This window comes from Oryx dammah, unplaced genomic scaffold (genome assembly GCF_014754425.2).
Source record: "Oryx dammah isolate SB20612 unplaced genomic scaffold, SCBI_Odam_1.1 HiC_scaffold_21, whole genome shotgun sequence".
NCBI lineage: Eukaryota > Metazoa > Chordata > Mammalia > Artiodactyla > Bovidae > Oryx > Oryx dammah.
This window is the reverse complement of record NW_024070205.1, coordinates 11,680,852-11,695,473: the sequence shown is the minus strand read 5'-3', so window position 1 is coordinate 11,695,473 and position 14,622 is coordinate 11,680,852. Positions and strand designations below refer to the sequence as shown.

At 43.3% G+C, this 14,622-nt stretch overlaps 1 protein-coding gene across 2 annotated transcripts in view; it reads left to right on the top strand.

Annotated features, from left to right (window-relative positions):
- PTPN14 (protein tyrosine phosphatase non-receptor type 14) overlaps nt 1–14,622 on the top strand; it is a 192,520-nt gene that overhangs the window by 163,111 nt on the left and 14,787 nt on the right. For both annotated transcript variants that reach the window (XM_040263167.1, XM_040263168.1), the window contains exons 14-17: nt 3,749–3,892; nt 5,609–5,827; nt 9,637–9,765; nt 13,040–13,274. In XM_040263167.1, the coding sequence (XP_040119101.1) occupies nt 3,749–3,892; nt 5,609–5,827; nt 9,637–9,765; nt 13,040–13,274 (727 nt within the window). The remainder of the gene's footprint in view (nt 1–3,748; nt 3,893–5,608; nt 5,828–9,636; nt 9,766–13,039; nt 13,275–14,622) is intronic.

The following is a 14,622-nucleotide window of genomic DNA, read 5'->3' as shown; positions in this document are numbered from 1 at the left end:
CACTCCCTTAAAAAAAAAAAAATCCTTTTGTTATAACTACTCAAACCCAGATTGACTTCTCCTCTGTGTGTACCACATCAGGGTCACAAGGTAGCCAGCGCTTATTTTAGGAACTCCAGCACAGTTGTAACTTACATTTTGCTTTGAGGGAATTCATCAAACTTTCTTCATGGGTAAGTCTCCCCGATTGTGCAGTGGGAATCAACTTGTAAAGAATAGTAAAGAGCCAAAGTTTTAAGAAAGCCAAGTCCTTAGGTTTAGGAATCTAATCCATAGCAATGTTCTGGCTTTAGACAAACCTCAAGAACATTCTCAGCCTCACGGTTTTAGCCATCCATGGACTATTGCTAGGAATCTGGGACAGGCGTAACTTTTCCACTTTTCACAAACCTGGAGGGAAATTGTGAAAGATGTGCTTGTGCCTGTGGCATATAAAACTGTTTGGCTTGGGGATGGAATGAAGTGCGGAGGTGGGTGCCTTGGGGAGAACTTTCCACGTTTGGGAAAAGTAATCATTGGTAGAAAGGGAGTTTCAGCACTTCTGGGCCTCAGGCCCCTTTCACACAACTCAGCGTCAAGAACTCATCAGTCCAAGCATTTGGCGTTGTTATTTCCCTTGCTGACTGGCTGTTTATTGCCACCTACATGGTTGCCTAGCCTCACTTTGGTCATACTAATCCTCTTGTTACCTGTATTAAACAAAAGCCTGTAGCTGATACTTACGGCACTGATTCCTCATACAGAGCTTCATGCATTATCACAGAGCAAAAACAAAGCCTTTCTTCACTGTTTATCCACGTGTCCTCCCATCCCATCCATTGGGTAATAGTGAATAGCTGAGTTTACCTCTTAACTAGTTCAGTAACATTGTTACCCTGGCCCTATGTCATTTTCCCTTATTTTTTTAAAAGTGTACCTTTTTAAAAAAATTGTTTATTATTTTTTGGGCACGCCGCAGAGTTTGTGGGATCTTAGTCCTTGACCAGGAATCGAACCCATGCCCCTCACATTTTAAGCACAATGTCTTAGCTACTGGACTGCTAGGGAAATCCCTTCCCTGATTTTTCCCCAAATCCTACATACTCATGAGCTCAAGGGCAGCCACCCTTGGTTGTTGTCCCGACCTCAGAGGAAGACTTGGAGGGTCTTCAGTGAGCCAGGCAAGATGGTGACCTGGCCCCTGACACTGGAGCTTGGGATGGGTCTCCATTGTCTTTCTGAAGAAACTCACCCCAGTGACCTCCCCACATCTCAGATGCCTTACTCTGGTGCCCATCATGGGTAGCTTTTGCCTGGCTTGTTAGGCATAGCTAAGAGAAGGCTGTCAAGGCCTTCCTAGGATGAGAAAATGTCACCAAATAGGAACTGGAAGCAGACAGCTATGGTGAGAATTTGCCCTGCAGGCAACCCTCTCTCCCTTTCTGGAGCGGCTTGTCCCCTTGATGGATAGTTCAGGCCTGTGGTGTGGATAGCGCCCTCTGCACAGCTCCTGCTGCTGCTTTGAAGACGTTCCACTGTCTGTGGTTCCCTAACCCCCAGTCAGGTACTGGGGAGAGAAGAGGCCAAAGCAGATCTTTGAATTCATTATTTTTGATCTCTGGTAATAAGCTCATAGGATAAATGAGGAGGAGCTAAGAGAAATAGTTTATCATTGGGGTTTCAGTGTTGCCTGGGTAGTAATCCTTTCCCAAGAAAGACAAGTAAGTTACTTTTTGCTTTGGGTCCAGCTGGGGTCACCTTATGGTGCACGTGAGAAGAAAGCAGAAGGACTGTCAGAAGAATCTGAGGACCATTTACCAAAAAAAAAAAAAAAAATCATTGCTGTCTCAAAATTTTGCGGAGGAGTGAAACATTCTCAACTAAAAGAGATAATAGCAGGCAGGGAGGAAGTTCTCCCTTACAAAAACAAACTAGTAAGTAAATAAACCGACAAAACTCCCCAAATTTAAATCCTGAATTTTCAAAGTCTGCCCAGGGTTGAGAAACCAGGATCATTCTTCAGAATAGAATATGTTTTGGCCCTTTCTCACTTTCTCACAGTTAATCCTCCTCTGAGATGCTCCTTCGGTTTATCTGATGGGTTAGCCCTGTCACGGGACCAAGCATCTTATAGACAGCATCACTCACAAAGGCCAGGGCTCCATTCTTCTTTCTTTTAAATTGAAGTATAGTTGATTTGCAGTGTGTTCTCTGGTGCCTCAGATGGTAAAGAATCTGCCTGCAATGCAGGAGACCTGGGTTCGTCCCTGGGGCAGGAAGATCCCCTGGAGAAGGGCATGACTACCCAATCCAGTATTCTTGCCTGGAGAATCCCATGAACAGAGGAGCCTGCAGAGCTACAGTCCATGGGATCAGAAAGAGTTGGGCACAACTGAATCAATACACACAACAGGTGCTCTATCCTCTACCAATACCATAGCTCCATCAAGACACTTCTTTAGGAAGTAAATTGCTAAATGACAGACTAAGAGAAAAATACCTGAAGATTTGAAAAAAAAACAAAACAAAACAGATCACTCCTTCATCTGTGGCAACCAAAGGAACCTGCAAACTGTGGGTCAAAATTGTAGACTCTGTAAAACTCATCTGTTTCTGTACTTTATAGAGTCCCTCTGTCCTTTTGTCTTCTAAGACAGAATTATTGGGTGGAAAATGCCCCTGTTGCCTGAAGTGAGCAACTGGAGATTGGTCACGCCCCAATCAGCTTAGAGGAAGTGGGAAAGCACAGCTGTGGACGAAATAACAGGGGCCCAAGAGTTTCAGAGTGTCTTTGCAGGTGAGGACAGAGAGGGGTGAGGACAGAGTCATAAGCAAGGGCCAAGCGCGGTCTTTGTGGTCCCCAGATGGTGTTCTCCCACGGTTTAGTCACTGGGAGCCATGGCTTCCATTCCTGTGGGTCTTCTGGATGAAGCACAAAGGATCCTGCCGGGGGGTTCATCTCAGGTGGTTCCAGGCTATGGTATTAGCGAGTTTGTGAAACTACATCAGCTCCTTTTCTGGGGATAATATCCCAGGCACCAGAGAGATTCAATATAGAGTTAACACCTCAGTCTTAGCCCCTCTGAGTGGGAACTTGGAAAGGAAGTTTTTTCTCTGCTTCTATATGTATCCATCCTCTTATCAAAGGGACAGTTTTTCTACTATATCCTTCTGCTTCTCTATATATTCATTCTACTGATTTTTGAGAGTTAGATATTGAAACTGCAACTAAAAATCTTTAATTTTGCTACTTAAAAAATAATTATGTGATGGAGCTATATCTAACCTTGTTCTGTATTTTTCAAGTCTCCTATAAATGTGTTATCACACTTACATAATTTAAAACATAAAAAAAAATCTAAAAAAAGAATGCAGCAGTTTTTATAAGCTTTTTACCATTTAATCTGTGTAAAGGCCCATCATTTCATTAGCTCTGATTATTCACAAATCTCTGTTTCTCTCACCTTCCTAAGGTGACTCACACATGCTGTTTTTGTGAGCCCTATGGCAGGGTGTATTTGTGTAGAGTCTCTGCTCTTGTTTGTTTGTTTATTTACTCCATTTTTAAAGAAACGCTCGGGAGGCCCAGAGGAGCCGGCTTCCTCGGGTGCAGTGGGAATGAAGGGGAAGGCTGTGTTTGAATTTGCCCTGCTAATGGTAATTGTCTGCATTCCTTGGCTGGGGAGTTATAGATTTGGGGAGATTAAAACACATTCCAGCATTCTCTTGGTATTACAAACAATGAGAACATGCCTTTTCTTGCTGCAAGAATCTAGAAAAGCAGAAGATGGCAGGCCTGGAGGCGCAGAAGAGGCCACTGATGTTGGCAGCCTTGAACGGACTCTCAGTTGCTCGGGGCTCAGGGCGGGAGGAGAGTCGCATCGATGCCACCCGAGTTCCCATGGACGAGAGGGTAAGCGCTGGGCTCGTCAAACACGTGACTCATTCTCTGTGGTCTTAGGATTCCGACGCTCTCTCCTCGCCCAGACACGCCAGCACGAAGGTGTGTTGGACGAATTCATTCTTCAACTTGAAGATTAGGGCGACCTGGGTTGTGCTGTATTAGACTGATCCTTTACAATAACTCTTGTTTCTTGGTCAGGTTGGTTCAGTGGTGACGCCTAGAGACAGACACCAGCCCCTGGCCACCTGTCTGTGTGGCCTCAGTCAACCCATATTTCTCTGGGCCTGTTTCTTTGTTTTGTAGAGTGAAGAGGTTAGCCCTTGCCCTAGTGCTCGACTTCTGTGATTTTTGTGAACAAGTACCCTTTATTAGGGAGTAATTATTTTACCCAAGCACTTAGAGAATTCTTTAATATGCTGGCCCCTTGCTAGGAACTTCCTAGGTGGCGCTAGTGGTAAAGAATCCACCTGCCCATGCAGGAGATGCTAGAAATGCAGGTTTGATTCCTGGGTGGGGAAGATCCCCTGGAGTAGGAAATGGCAACCCACTCCATTATTCTTGCCTGGAAAATTCCGTGGACTGAGGATCCTGATGGGCTACAGTCCATGGGACTGCAAAGAGTCAGACATGACTGAGCAACGGTGCACATGCTTGGCTATAGAGTATGACTGATATATAATTGTTAGGGTAATGCATTGTGAGAACTTTGGTTTTGAAAGGCAAAGAAAGTTGCACGGTAGTGTTTCAGAGGTGAACAAACATGTTCCTTTAGTCCCTGAAACTGCTGTCAGGTTAAAGAACAGGTTGTGTAAATGTAATAGAGTGCCAGTAAGATTAGGGTTTTAGGTTTTGTCAGCATATATGAAGTATTAGCATGCTCTGAGAGCCAGAAGTGTCCTGCCTTTTTTTTTTTTTTTTTTTTTTTGGCCGCACCACATGGCATATTCCCTGACCAGGGCTCAAAAATTGTGCCCGTTGCATTTGAAGCATAGAGTCTTAACCACTGGACCACCAGGGAAGTTCCTAGAAGGGTCTTTAGCGGGATCATTTAATCCAATTAATACCACGTTATTGTAATTAGTATTTTGGCCATGGGAAAAATAAAAGAGGGGGGTGTCTAATCTGCATGAGTAGAGAACTACGGACCAATATCACCTTAAAATTTAGCTAAAAACAACTACATAAGTGGAGAAAAGGATTTTTTTGATAACTAAGGTTTAAAAATCTCCTTATCACTAGAACTTGAAACAGCAGGTGGCTCAGTGGTAAAGAATCCTCCTGCCGATTCAGGAGATGTGGGTTGAATCCCTGGGTTGGGAAGGTGCCCTGAAGGAGGAAATGGCAGCCCACTCCAGTATTCTTGCCTGGGGAATCCCATGGACAGAGGAGTTGGCAGGCTGCAGCTTATGGGGCCGCAAAGAGTCGGACACAGCTGAGCGGCAGAGCATGCATACTCGTTAATAACAAAATACTAATTTTGAATTTCACCTCTTGCCTAGTCTGGCAGACTTTACTGTTTAAGGTATGAGTGAGGAGGCAGTTGGTTATTGGACAAGAGAAACTTGCAATATGGTGAATGAATGAGACCGAATAATCAAGTTTTGATTGTCCATCTTGAAACTACTGATTAACACTCTCGCTGTAAATATTTTGAGAAATCTGGTGGTTTTGTCAGAGTGTTTGGATCAGATTATTCAGAGAGCTGAAGATCACCTTCTGTTGCAGTTCAGAACCCTGAAAAAGAAGCTCGAAGAGGGAATGGTGTTCACAGAATACGAGCAAATTCCAAAGAAAAAGGCAAATGGCATTTTCAGCACAGCGGCTCTGCCAGAAAATGCTGAGCGCAGCCGAATCCGAGAGGTGGTTCCCTATGAGGAGAACCGCGTAGAGCTAATACCAACCAAAGAAAATAACACAGGCTACATTAACGCCTCCCACATCAAGGTAAGAAGGGGGGTGTGTCGGGAAGGCTGGTAGAAGATTGCTGGGTTAACGGTAAAAATGCAGGGAGGAGAAAACAGACGGGCTGCCACTGCGCAACTTGGCTGGTCCCCAAACCCCGAGGGAGTGTTTTTGAACTCATGGGGTTTTTCTTAGTCAACTCGAAGGCCATGCCTACTGCTGTAGAGAGAAGGAAGCCGAGTGGCCTCAGGGAAAACCTCAGGTCAGCTATTTCTGAAGCTTGATTATGTGGAGGATTTAACTTTTTCTTGTTTCTATAAGTGGTAACTTTTCAGGAAATTCACAAGTAAAGCTGAGGATTGTCCCTTTCAGTTTGTAATTTGCAGGCGATTGAGGCTGTGGAAGTTACTGGCACTGTGTTTCTGTCACTGGAGTTTTTCTGATGTTCAAGAGAAACAGAGAGTTGTCATTTCTCACTTGTGATACTGGCTATGCATTTTATAGCTGAAGTCCCAAATTTGTATGATATTCACAAGAGTGGACTAAGTTAACCATCAACCATAATGGTGACATTGATAATGAATTTTACAAGGTTTGCCAACTTTATTCAATGTATTTGAGTCATTACATTTTTGTTAACTAGTTGGAATACTCCAAATCTTCATATCTCAGTATTTCATAGACTTTAGTCAGCTTAGCTTTGCTTCAGTTAGAATTTAGAGTTATAGATACATATGTGCATGCAAACAAGTTTTCCCTAAATAGCTTAATTTCAGCAGGGCCCCTAATGACCGAGCATATTTGTTTAGAATGTCACCATTTGCCCTGGCCTCCAAACTAGGGGAATTATTTGTATACTAATGTGAATTGTATCCGTGTAACTCTTACAGCTGTTACAGGATGTTTTTCAACAATACAAGGTTCACATTAGTAGTCTGTTGTGGTCAATAACCTTAGAAACCTATCTCTGGCGTTATTTCCTTTCTTCACGGAATTTTTCAACTGTAGCCAAATCACAGGTAGGTTCCTTTGAGCCTCTAAAATACAGCCAGTTGTTGGCCCGTGTCTCAGTTCAAACAGTTTTGATGCAGAATGTGGAAAGTGTACCATTGTTGGTATAGTGTTTTGTTCACTGAGCATAGGTAACCACATATTTTTCTATTGGAATATAATTGCTTTATAATGTTGCACAACATTGTGAATCAGCCATATGTGTACATATATCCCCTTCCTCTTGAGCCACCCTCCCACCCTCTCATTCCACTCCTTTAGGTCATCATAGAGTGTTTTTTTTTTAACTGTCAGAAAGTCCTGTCCAAAGAAATAGAATGGCATAACTCTCATGGATCATAATTGTGTATTTTAGTCATATTTTTGAGAGTGAGAACTCTCAAAACAATACTTATACAATAAAAAACAATAAATAAACTAAAGCAATAAAAACAATTAAAAAAAAACAAAACTGAGTCCCATAAAACTCTGCAGGAAACTGACAGTGGTGAGTTTCCTGGGCTGAATTTAGGTGACGAAATAATGACCGAAAAAATGGACTCAAGCAGAGATGTGGATCGCACAGCTGCTTCTTGCTAGAGTATCTGTGAAAATCTTCCACAGCTGTAATATGCTATCTTCTTTTGGCCAAATCGCCTCTCCCGTTTTCCATCTACTGTCTGGAAAAAGCTGTCAGTCTGCATGGGCTGTGCCCGTCGGGCGTTGTTAACAGAAAAGTGCCTTCCTCCATATTCTCCGAGGCCCACATTTCATCTTGTGGATCTGGGTTAGACATGGGTGCGTTTAATAGACCCAGAGAGCCTGTGGGAACTTGTCCTTGTGTTTTTGGAGTGGAGTTGTATATCTTGCCAGTCTTTCCTCCCTGGATTCTAAGCAGCCGTTAACACAGAACAGAGATTTATTTGCTCCAGAGGTGAAATCACATCTGTGAAACCCACCTCAGTAGCATTGGCGGTTGGGTTTTTAATGTGGCTTTTAATACCCTCCTGTCAATACTTGGGAATATGCTGAAAGGCCCCAGGCAGCAGCATACTCTGGAAGTATTTATGGCTCCTATATGTTGGGTGCCAGAGAGGATAATGTTTAAAAGCATGATTCCACAGATAAGCCAAATTCCTAGTTAGCCAGCAAATACATGAGTGTCATCTCCCACCAGTACTCAGAAAATGAATTTTGCTTGCCAGCTTTGACCTAAACATGTCTTGTGTAACGAGATAATAACTGACATGGTTTTTGTTTGAATCAAGTTAGTATATAGTTTCATAAAACAAATGAGAGAAAAAGTTGCAAACAGTGATCACTCCATTACCCCTAAAGCTATCTTGAGATCCACACTGGTGAATGTGTAAGGAAGCCTTATTGGCAATATCAAGGCACAGGAATGAAGAGATACCCAGAAAGAGTCCTTCCAAAGGCCCGTTTCCCCCTGCTAGCATCACCTCCCACACTCGGGGCACGCCTTTTTATTGATGAATCTCCACTGCTGATATTTATCTCTGCAGAATTATCCTCCCAATGTGGGCTTTAAAAATATTCACAACCTTAAAGTTGAGAGTTATGCTTTATTTGATGGGGATTTTTCAGAATTTAAAGCCTAGGAGACAGCATCTCAAATAAACCTGAGAGAATTGCTCCCTGGAGACTAGGGGAGGAGCCAGGTTATATAGTTTTGCAACAAAGGGCGGGGTAGTCAGAACATCAGGAGATTATTGTTAATTAAAGAAAACCAGATAACCCAAGTTAAGGAATTTAGCACTTTTCTGTGTATGGGAAGATGCAAGAGTCTGGGCTCACTGAAATCATCCCTTTGATATGCACCTCAGCTATCTGGGGCCAGTATGGTCTTTTTACCACCTGAGATCCCTAGAGGCTCACCATGGGGGGTGGCTGCAGTCTGATGGCTGCTAGAGGGCAGGTGTTCTTTCCTTCCTGAGTCCCCTCAGGGCTCACCAGCTCACCATCCATGCTGGTGGTGACTGTGATATCCTTTGTTTACTGATATGGCAGGAAATGCTCCATTTCTCACTAAGGTCACCCTGAGCTGTGTAGGGTAATGATTTTATTATCCAAAATCATCTCAGGATTCCAGAGTTCAGTTGGATGCTATGATACTGCACAAGGGGAAGGTAGAGATGAAATATCATGTACTGTTGATTTCTGTGCATTCATAACACCTTTACTGTACGTGGTATAGAGCAGTGGGTACAACAGAGGTTTAGGACACACTTCCCATCAGGGCAGTGGCAGAAGGACATTGTTATTCCAAAGGGGTGTTATTCCATGGTAGACTTTTCTATTATTTAAAAGGATGCCACAAAGTACTGTTTCTCAATATAGTAGTGGGGTATAAAACCAATTTAGTAAGGAAGAGCTTGTGGGGTTTTGTGTTGTTTTGTTTTTTTGCTTGTTTTGGTTTTTTAATGGATAGACTATAAAAAAAAGAGAAAAGAATGGCAATTATTAATGCATTGCATATTGCAAACATAACTGTTATGTCTGTAAAAATTGTTAGATTACACACATATATATTCATATAATATTATACATGTGTGTATATGTGTGTGTGTGTGTGTGTTTAATATGCACTGATTTATACATAATCACTGTGAGTTGAAGACCAAAACCCGGAGGTATATTTTGATAAGTTTGAGTGGCATAATGTTTTCATGTGAGGCTGTGTCACTAGCCACTCCCGGTCTCAGGACTGTTGATAATGGCACTAACATTGGACCTAAAAATGTTATCCAAGGTTTTCAGGTGGCTGCAAAAGGACCTGTGGTCAGCATGGAATTCTGTCCTGGATTTGGGGTTCATTCACTGATGCTTCCCTTGGCTTCCAGGTGGTGGTCGGTGGGGCAGAATGGCACTACATCGCCACTCAGGGGCCCCTGCCACACACATGCCACGACTTCTGGCAGATGGTGTGGGAGCAGGGAGCGAACGTGATCGCCATGGTCACTGCAGAGGAGGTAAGGGGCACGGGCACCCCGCCGTCTGTCCCCGGGGGAGGGAGTGGCTGGAAGACGAGCTTTGTGTCGGCGACCCCACTGCCCTGTCCCCCTTCTTGCATCGTTTCTCTGCCAGTCCTTTTCTCTCTGACACGCCTCTCTTTTCTCTCCTTATTTCCATATAGGTTTGTTTTGTTTTCCAAAGATCAATTTATTGTTATGTCCCATTTTGATCTACCTTTTAACTGTTTTTCTTGAATCACCATGTACTACGATTAAACAAGCAAACAAAAAACAACCAGACTTCAGTCCAGCCAGCTCACTTTTGTTGTGTCAAACAAAGCAATGGTCTTTCCATTGGAGTCTGAGAACTTTGGGGGATCTCCGAGTAACTCGTTGTATATTCCCAAACCCTGGGCATGGCAGCTCATAGGCTCTCCTGTTTATCAGCTGAAAAGAGACCAGAAGCTGTTACTTCTGTAGAGGAGGCCTCTATTCTTTGGGGAGAGAGAAAAAAAAAAATCTTTTTCTTCCTTTGCCAAGTCAAACATAGTTTTTCCATTGTAACTGAAGAAGTCTACGTGGTGTTGCCAAAACTGCCGTAGACACCCAGTCCATCTAGCAATTCACTCAGAGCCTCTTGTCTTTGGGGAGAGATGTTTTGTGTTTCTGCTCTTGTCACAATCTAATTTTTTTTTTAACCACTTCCTTTGTTTCCCTCCATTAAATTTTACCTTATGTTTTGAAGTCATTTAAGGGTCAGGCTTCATCTGGGTATCTGGGGGGTTTTTTGTTTTTTTTTTTTAAACCATGTATGATCGCATGCTTCCCTGGTGGTTCAGATAGTAAAGAGTCCACCTGCAGTGTGGGCGACCTGGGTTCAATTCCTGGGTTGGGAAGATCCCCTGGCGGAGGGCATGGCAATCCACGCCAGTATTCTTACCTGGAGAATCCCATGGACAGAGAAGCCTGGCGGGCTACAGTTCATGGGGTCACAAAGACTCAGACATGACTGAGTGACTAAGCACAGCACAGCATGGTATCATATACCCATTTCCTAATAAGTTTTAAAGGATGGGAATCAGAAAGAGGTGGAAAACAAGTCATATTCCTTTTATTGACTCTTCTGAGCAGATGCTTTCCAGAACAGCCCATTAGAAGGTGGTGATGAAAGGACTTCGGGCCCTTTCAGGCCAGCTGTATTTCTCTAGGCTGACCTTTCTGTCCGGTCAGGGAGTAAATGCTCCTTACAGTCTCTAGTTTTATCACCCTATTGAATTACATCCCTAGAAGGGATTCATTCCATTGAAAACAATGTACTTGCCCTCTGTGCTAACCCCAGGGAGGGACAAGGTGGTAAACACAGCAGGTATGATCCTTGTCCCCAAGGAGCTTACATCCCAGTGGGATTTACCATAAAAAGTGAACCAATAAAGTCAGCTTACCATAAAAAGTGAACCAATAAAATCGGCTCAGATAGTGGTGAGTGCTGTGAAACCAGTAATGGGCTGGAGGGTGACTGCAGGACTACTTTAGGTTAGATGGCAGCCCAGGGCCCTTGATGGAGTCTGCATTTGAGCTGAAACTTGAGTGACGGGAAGCCTTAGGAAAAAAGTCCAGTGATCTGTGAAGCAGCCAGAGGCTTACAGTCTCTTGAAATCTGTAATTGATGTAGGTTATTGCTGAGTCATGTTGAACTCTTTGCAACCCCATGGACTCTTTGTAGCCCCCCAGGTTCCTCTGTCCATGGGATTTCCCAGGTTAAGAATACTGGAGCAGGTTGCCATTCCTTCTCCAAGATGATGTAGGTACTCAGCAAGTTATGTAAAGACCTCGGATAAATCCTCTTTCAGAGGATGGTTCAATAAAAGAAGGTGTGCTTCAAATTTAAGAAGACTCAATTCAACCAAAAGAGTCAGGGCAGGACCACCTGGGTCCCTGAAGATGTGTTGCTTTGTGAGCAGACCAGTCACCACTTGCGGCTCATTCCCCCCGCCCTGTACGCTGGGCTTCTCTCCTCTCTCTCCACCCACCTCCTGCCCTAGGTACCCTTCTTTATTTTTATTTTTAAAAATTTTTAATTAAAATAATTTTTTTTTGGCCGCACCATGTGTCATGAAGGATCTTAGTTCCCTGACCAGGGATCAAACCTGTGCCTCCTGCATTGAAAGCACCAAGTCTTAACCACTGGACCACCAGGAAAGTCCCCTGGGTCCCCTTGTAAGCCACCATCTCATCCACCCTGGCTCCCACCCCTGTGATGTCAAAATTCTGCAAAACTTTAAAACAGACCCTGTTTTTGTAAATGGCTAAGAATGCATATCCCCAGAAAAGATTATAAAATTAAGAGAGAGCAAAAGGGGGTAGAGCCAGTTTTCTCCTCTGCTTCAGTTGCAGTGGAATTAAATGAATCAGGCTGGGGAAAAAAAAAGGAAATTGACACCAGATGATAGAGATGGTGTCACTGGTTGGTGGGGGTAACAGAGAGTAGTACCCAGGGTCAAGCATATGAAATGAGAAACATGACCTAGAATGGGAGCTTCCCAGGTGGCTCTAGTGGTAAAGAACCCTCCTACCGATGCAGGAGACATAAGAGACATGGGTTTGATCCCTGGGTCAGGAAGATCCCCTGGAGAAGGGCATGGCAACGCACTCCAGTATTCTTGCCTGGAGAATCCCAGGGACAGAGGAGCCTGGCAGGCTACGGTCCATAGCGTCACAGAGTTGGATACGACTGAAGTGACTTAGCGTGCATGACTTAGAATGATTACTGGGATCTCTCACTCCTCTGCTTAAGGTCACTTCATCACCTTCGGATGGCTTCCCACCATCCATGGCATGAAATCCCTACTCCCTGCCATGGACCACAAGGCCTTTCTAACTAACCTCCTCTCTGCCATCCACACTGAAGACCTTCCTGCAGTTCTCACAGTACCTAGCTTGTTCCCATCTCTGGCTCATCCTTACTCTGGCTCTTCTCTCTAACATTCAACTCCAGCCTGGTTGGGAATCTTTACATTTTTCCATTGATATAACTGCATGGTAAATCTTACTGCTGGCCTTAGCTAAACTGTATGAAATCTGCTCTGTGGGAAACACTGCGTGATGTGACTGAGTCAGTGACTTAGAAGCTATTCAGGTTTTCTGCAGTCCTCAGATTTTACACCTGTGGTGGATTCATGTCAATCTATGCCAAAACCAATACAGAATTGTAAAGTAAAAATTAAAAATAAATTAAAAAAAAAAAAGAGCTTCCCTTGACTCCTGTCCAATTTTGTTTCTCTGTGTGATTCAGGAAGGTGGACGAACCAAGAGCCACCGATACTGGCCCAAACTGGGTTCCAAGCACAGCTCAGCCACCTATGGCAAGTTCAAGGTCACCACGAAGTTCCGAACAGATTCCGGTTGCTATGCAACCACAGGCTTGAAGGTCAAGCACCTTCTGTCCGGGCAGGAAAGGACCGTGTGGCATTTGCAGTATACTGACTGGCCAGACCACGGCTGCCCAGAGGATGTCCAAGGATTTTTGTGTAAGTTTTTGCTTCCCAGTCGGAGTTTTACCAACAGCATATATGGTCTGATCAGTTGGAGGTGAAATGAAAAGAGGGTACTTTCTCTTAGGTGGTAAAAGTATTATAACATTGAAGTATATAGTACTTTATATGTTATGTGTAGAGCAGAGAAGATTAATACTTATATTCTGTTTACCATTGATGCAGTGAGCTAAATATGGTAAACTAATTGGTTCTACCGTGATTTAGACCTTTAGTACCTATTCTGATACACAGCGCGTCCTGGAACTTTGGAAACATGCTAAATAAAATAAGCCAGATAGAAAAGGACAAATGCTGTGTGATTCCACTTACGTTGAGTTACCCAGAATAGGCAACTTCATAGAGATAGTACAATAGAGGTTACCAGGAGCTAGGCGGAAGGGAAATGGGAAGTTACAGTTTGATAGATACAAAGTTTCTGTTTGGGACCACAAAAAAGTTAAGTAGATAATGGTGATTTTTGCAGAACATTGTGACTATACTTACTGTCACTGTATACTTAATGTTATATACTTTTAGAATGATCAAAGTGATATATTTTATGTTATGCATTAAATATATTTTACCACAATAAAAAAAACAGCAATAAAGAAAAAAAAAGACTTTAAAAATTTCTCAGGAAGATTTGTATCTCAGAAGCCTTGCATTTCCTACAGCAGTAAATCCCCATCAGTAGTTTCTCATACCTTTGATTAAAGATAGGTGGCTAACTATAAAGACAGAGAATTATTGAAATCAGCCTGTAGTATTTGAAACTGTCATTTCCAAATTCGTTCATTTATGTATATTTTTCAAGTTATGATCCTCTTAGAAACGAATTTATCCAGATTGTATGCAGTAGCTATTTGAAAGGCCAACACCTGGGCGTGTGTGTCCACCATGTGCCAGACACTGAATCTGGCTCTTAGCATGCAGAGATGAAACGGTCTCTGTTTTAAAGGCTCTCTCAGTCTTCTGATGAAGGCAGCCCAATGATCACAGTCTAGGGTGAGAGCTGATGCTTCTGCTGCTAGCTGTAGCATCCTCTTTCCTTTCCACAGACTCCCCTAAACATCCTGCCCTTGTGGGAAGCCCTGTTGCTTCCTCACCCATAGGAAGGTGGTGTGAGGGTGCCCTGCAGATTATTGATTATATCCCTGCTGAGTTGTTGATTCACCAGCTGGCAGAGGACCTGTGACCACCACAAAGGGAGGATGCTGAATGTCAAAACCTTGATTTTCATTTTGATAACTCATTTAGAATAGGAGGGGTGGGGAAGAGAAGTGAGAATGTCTTTAAAAACCTAAAAGTACCATTTCACAAGTCCAACTAGAAAGACTCTGGT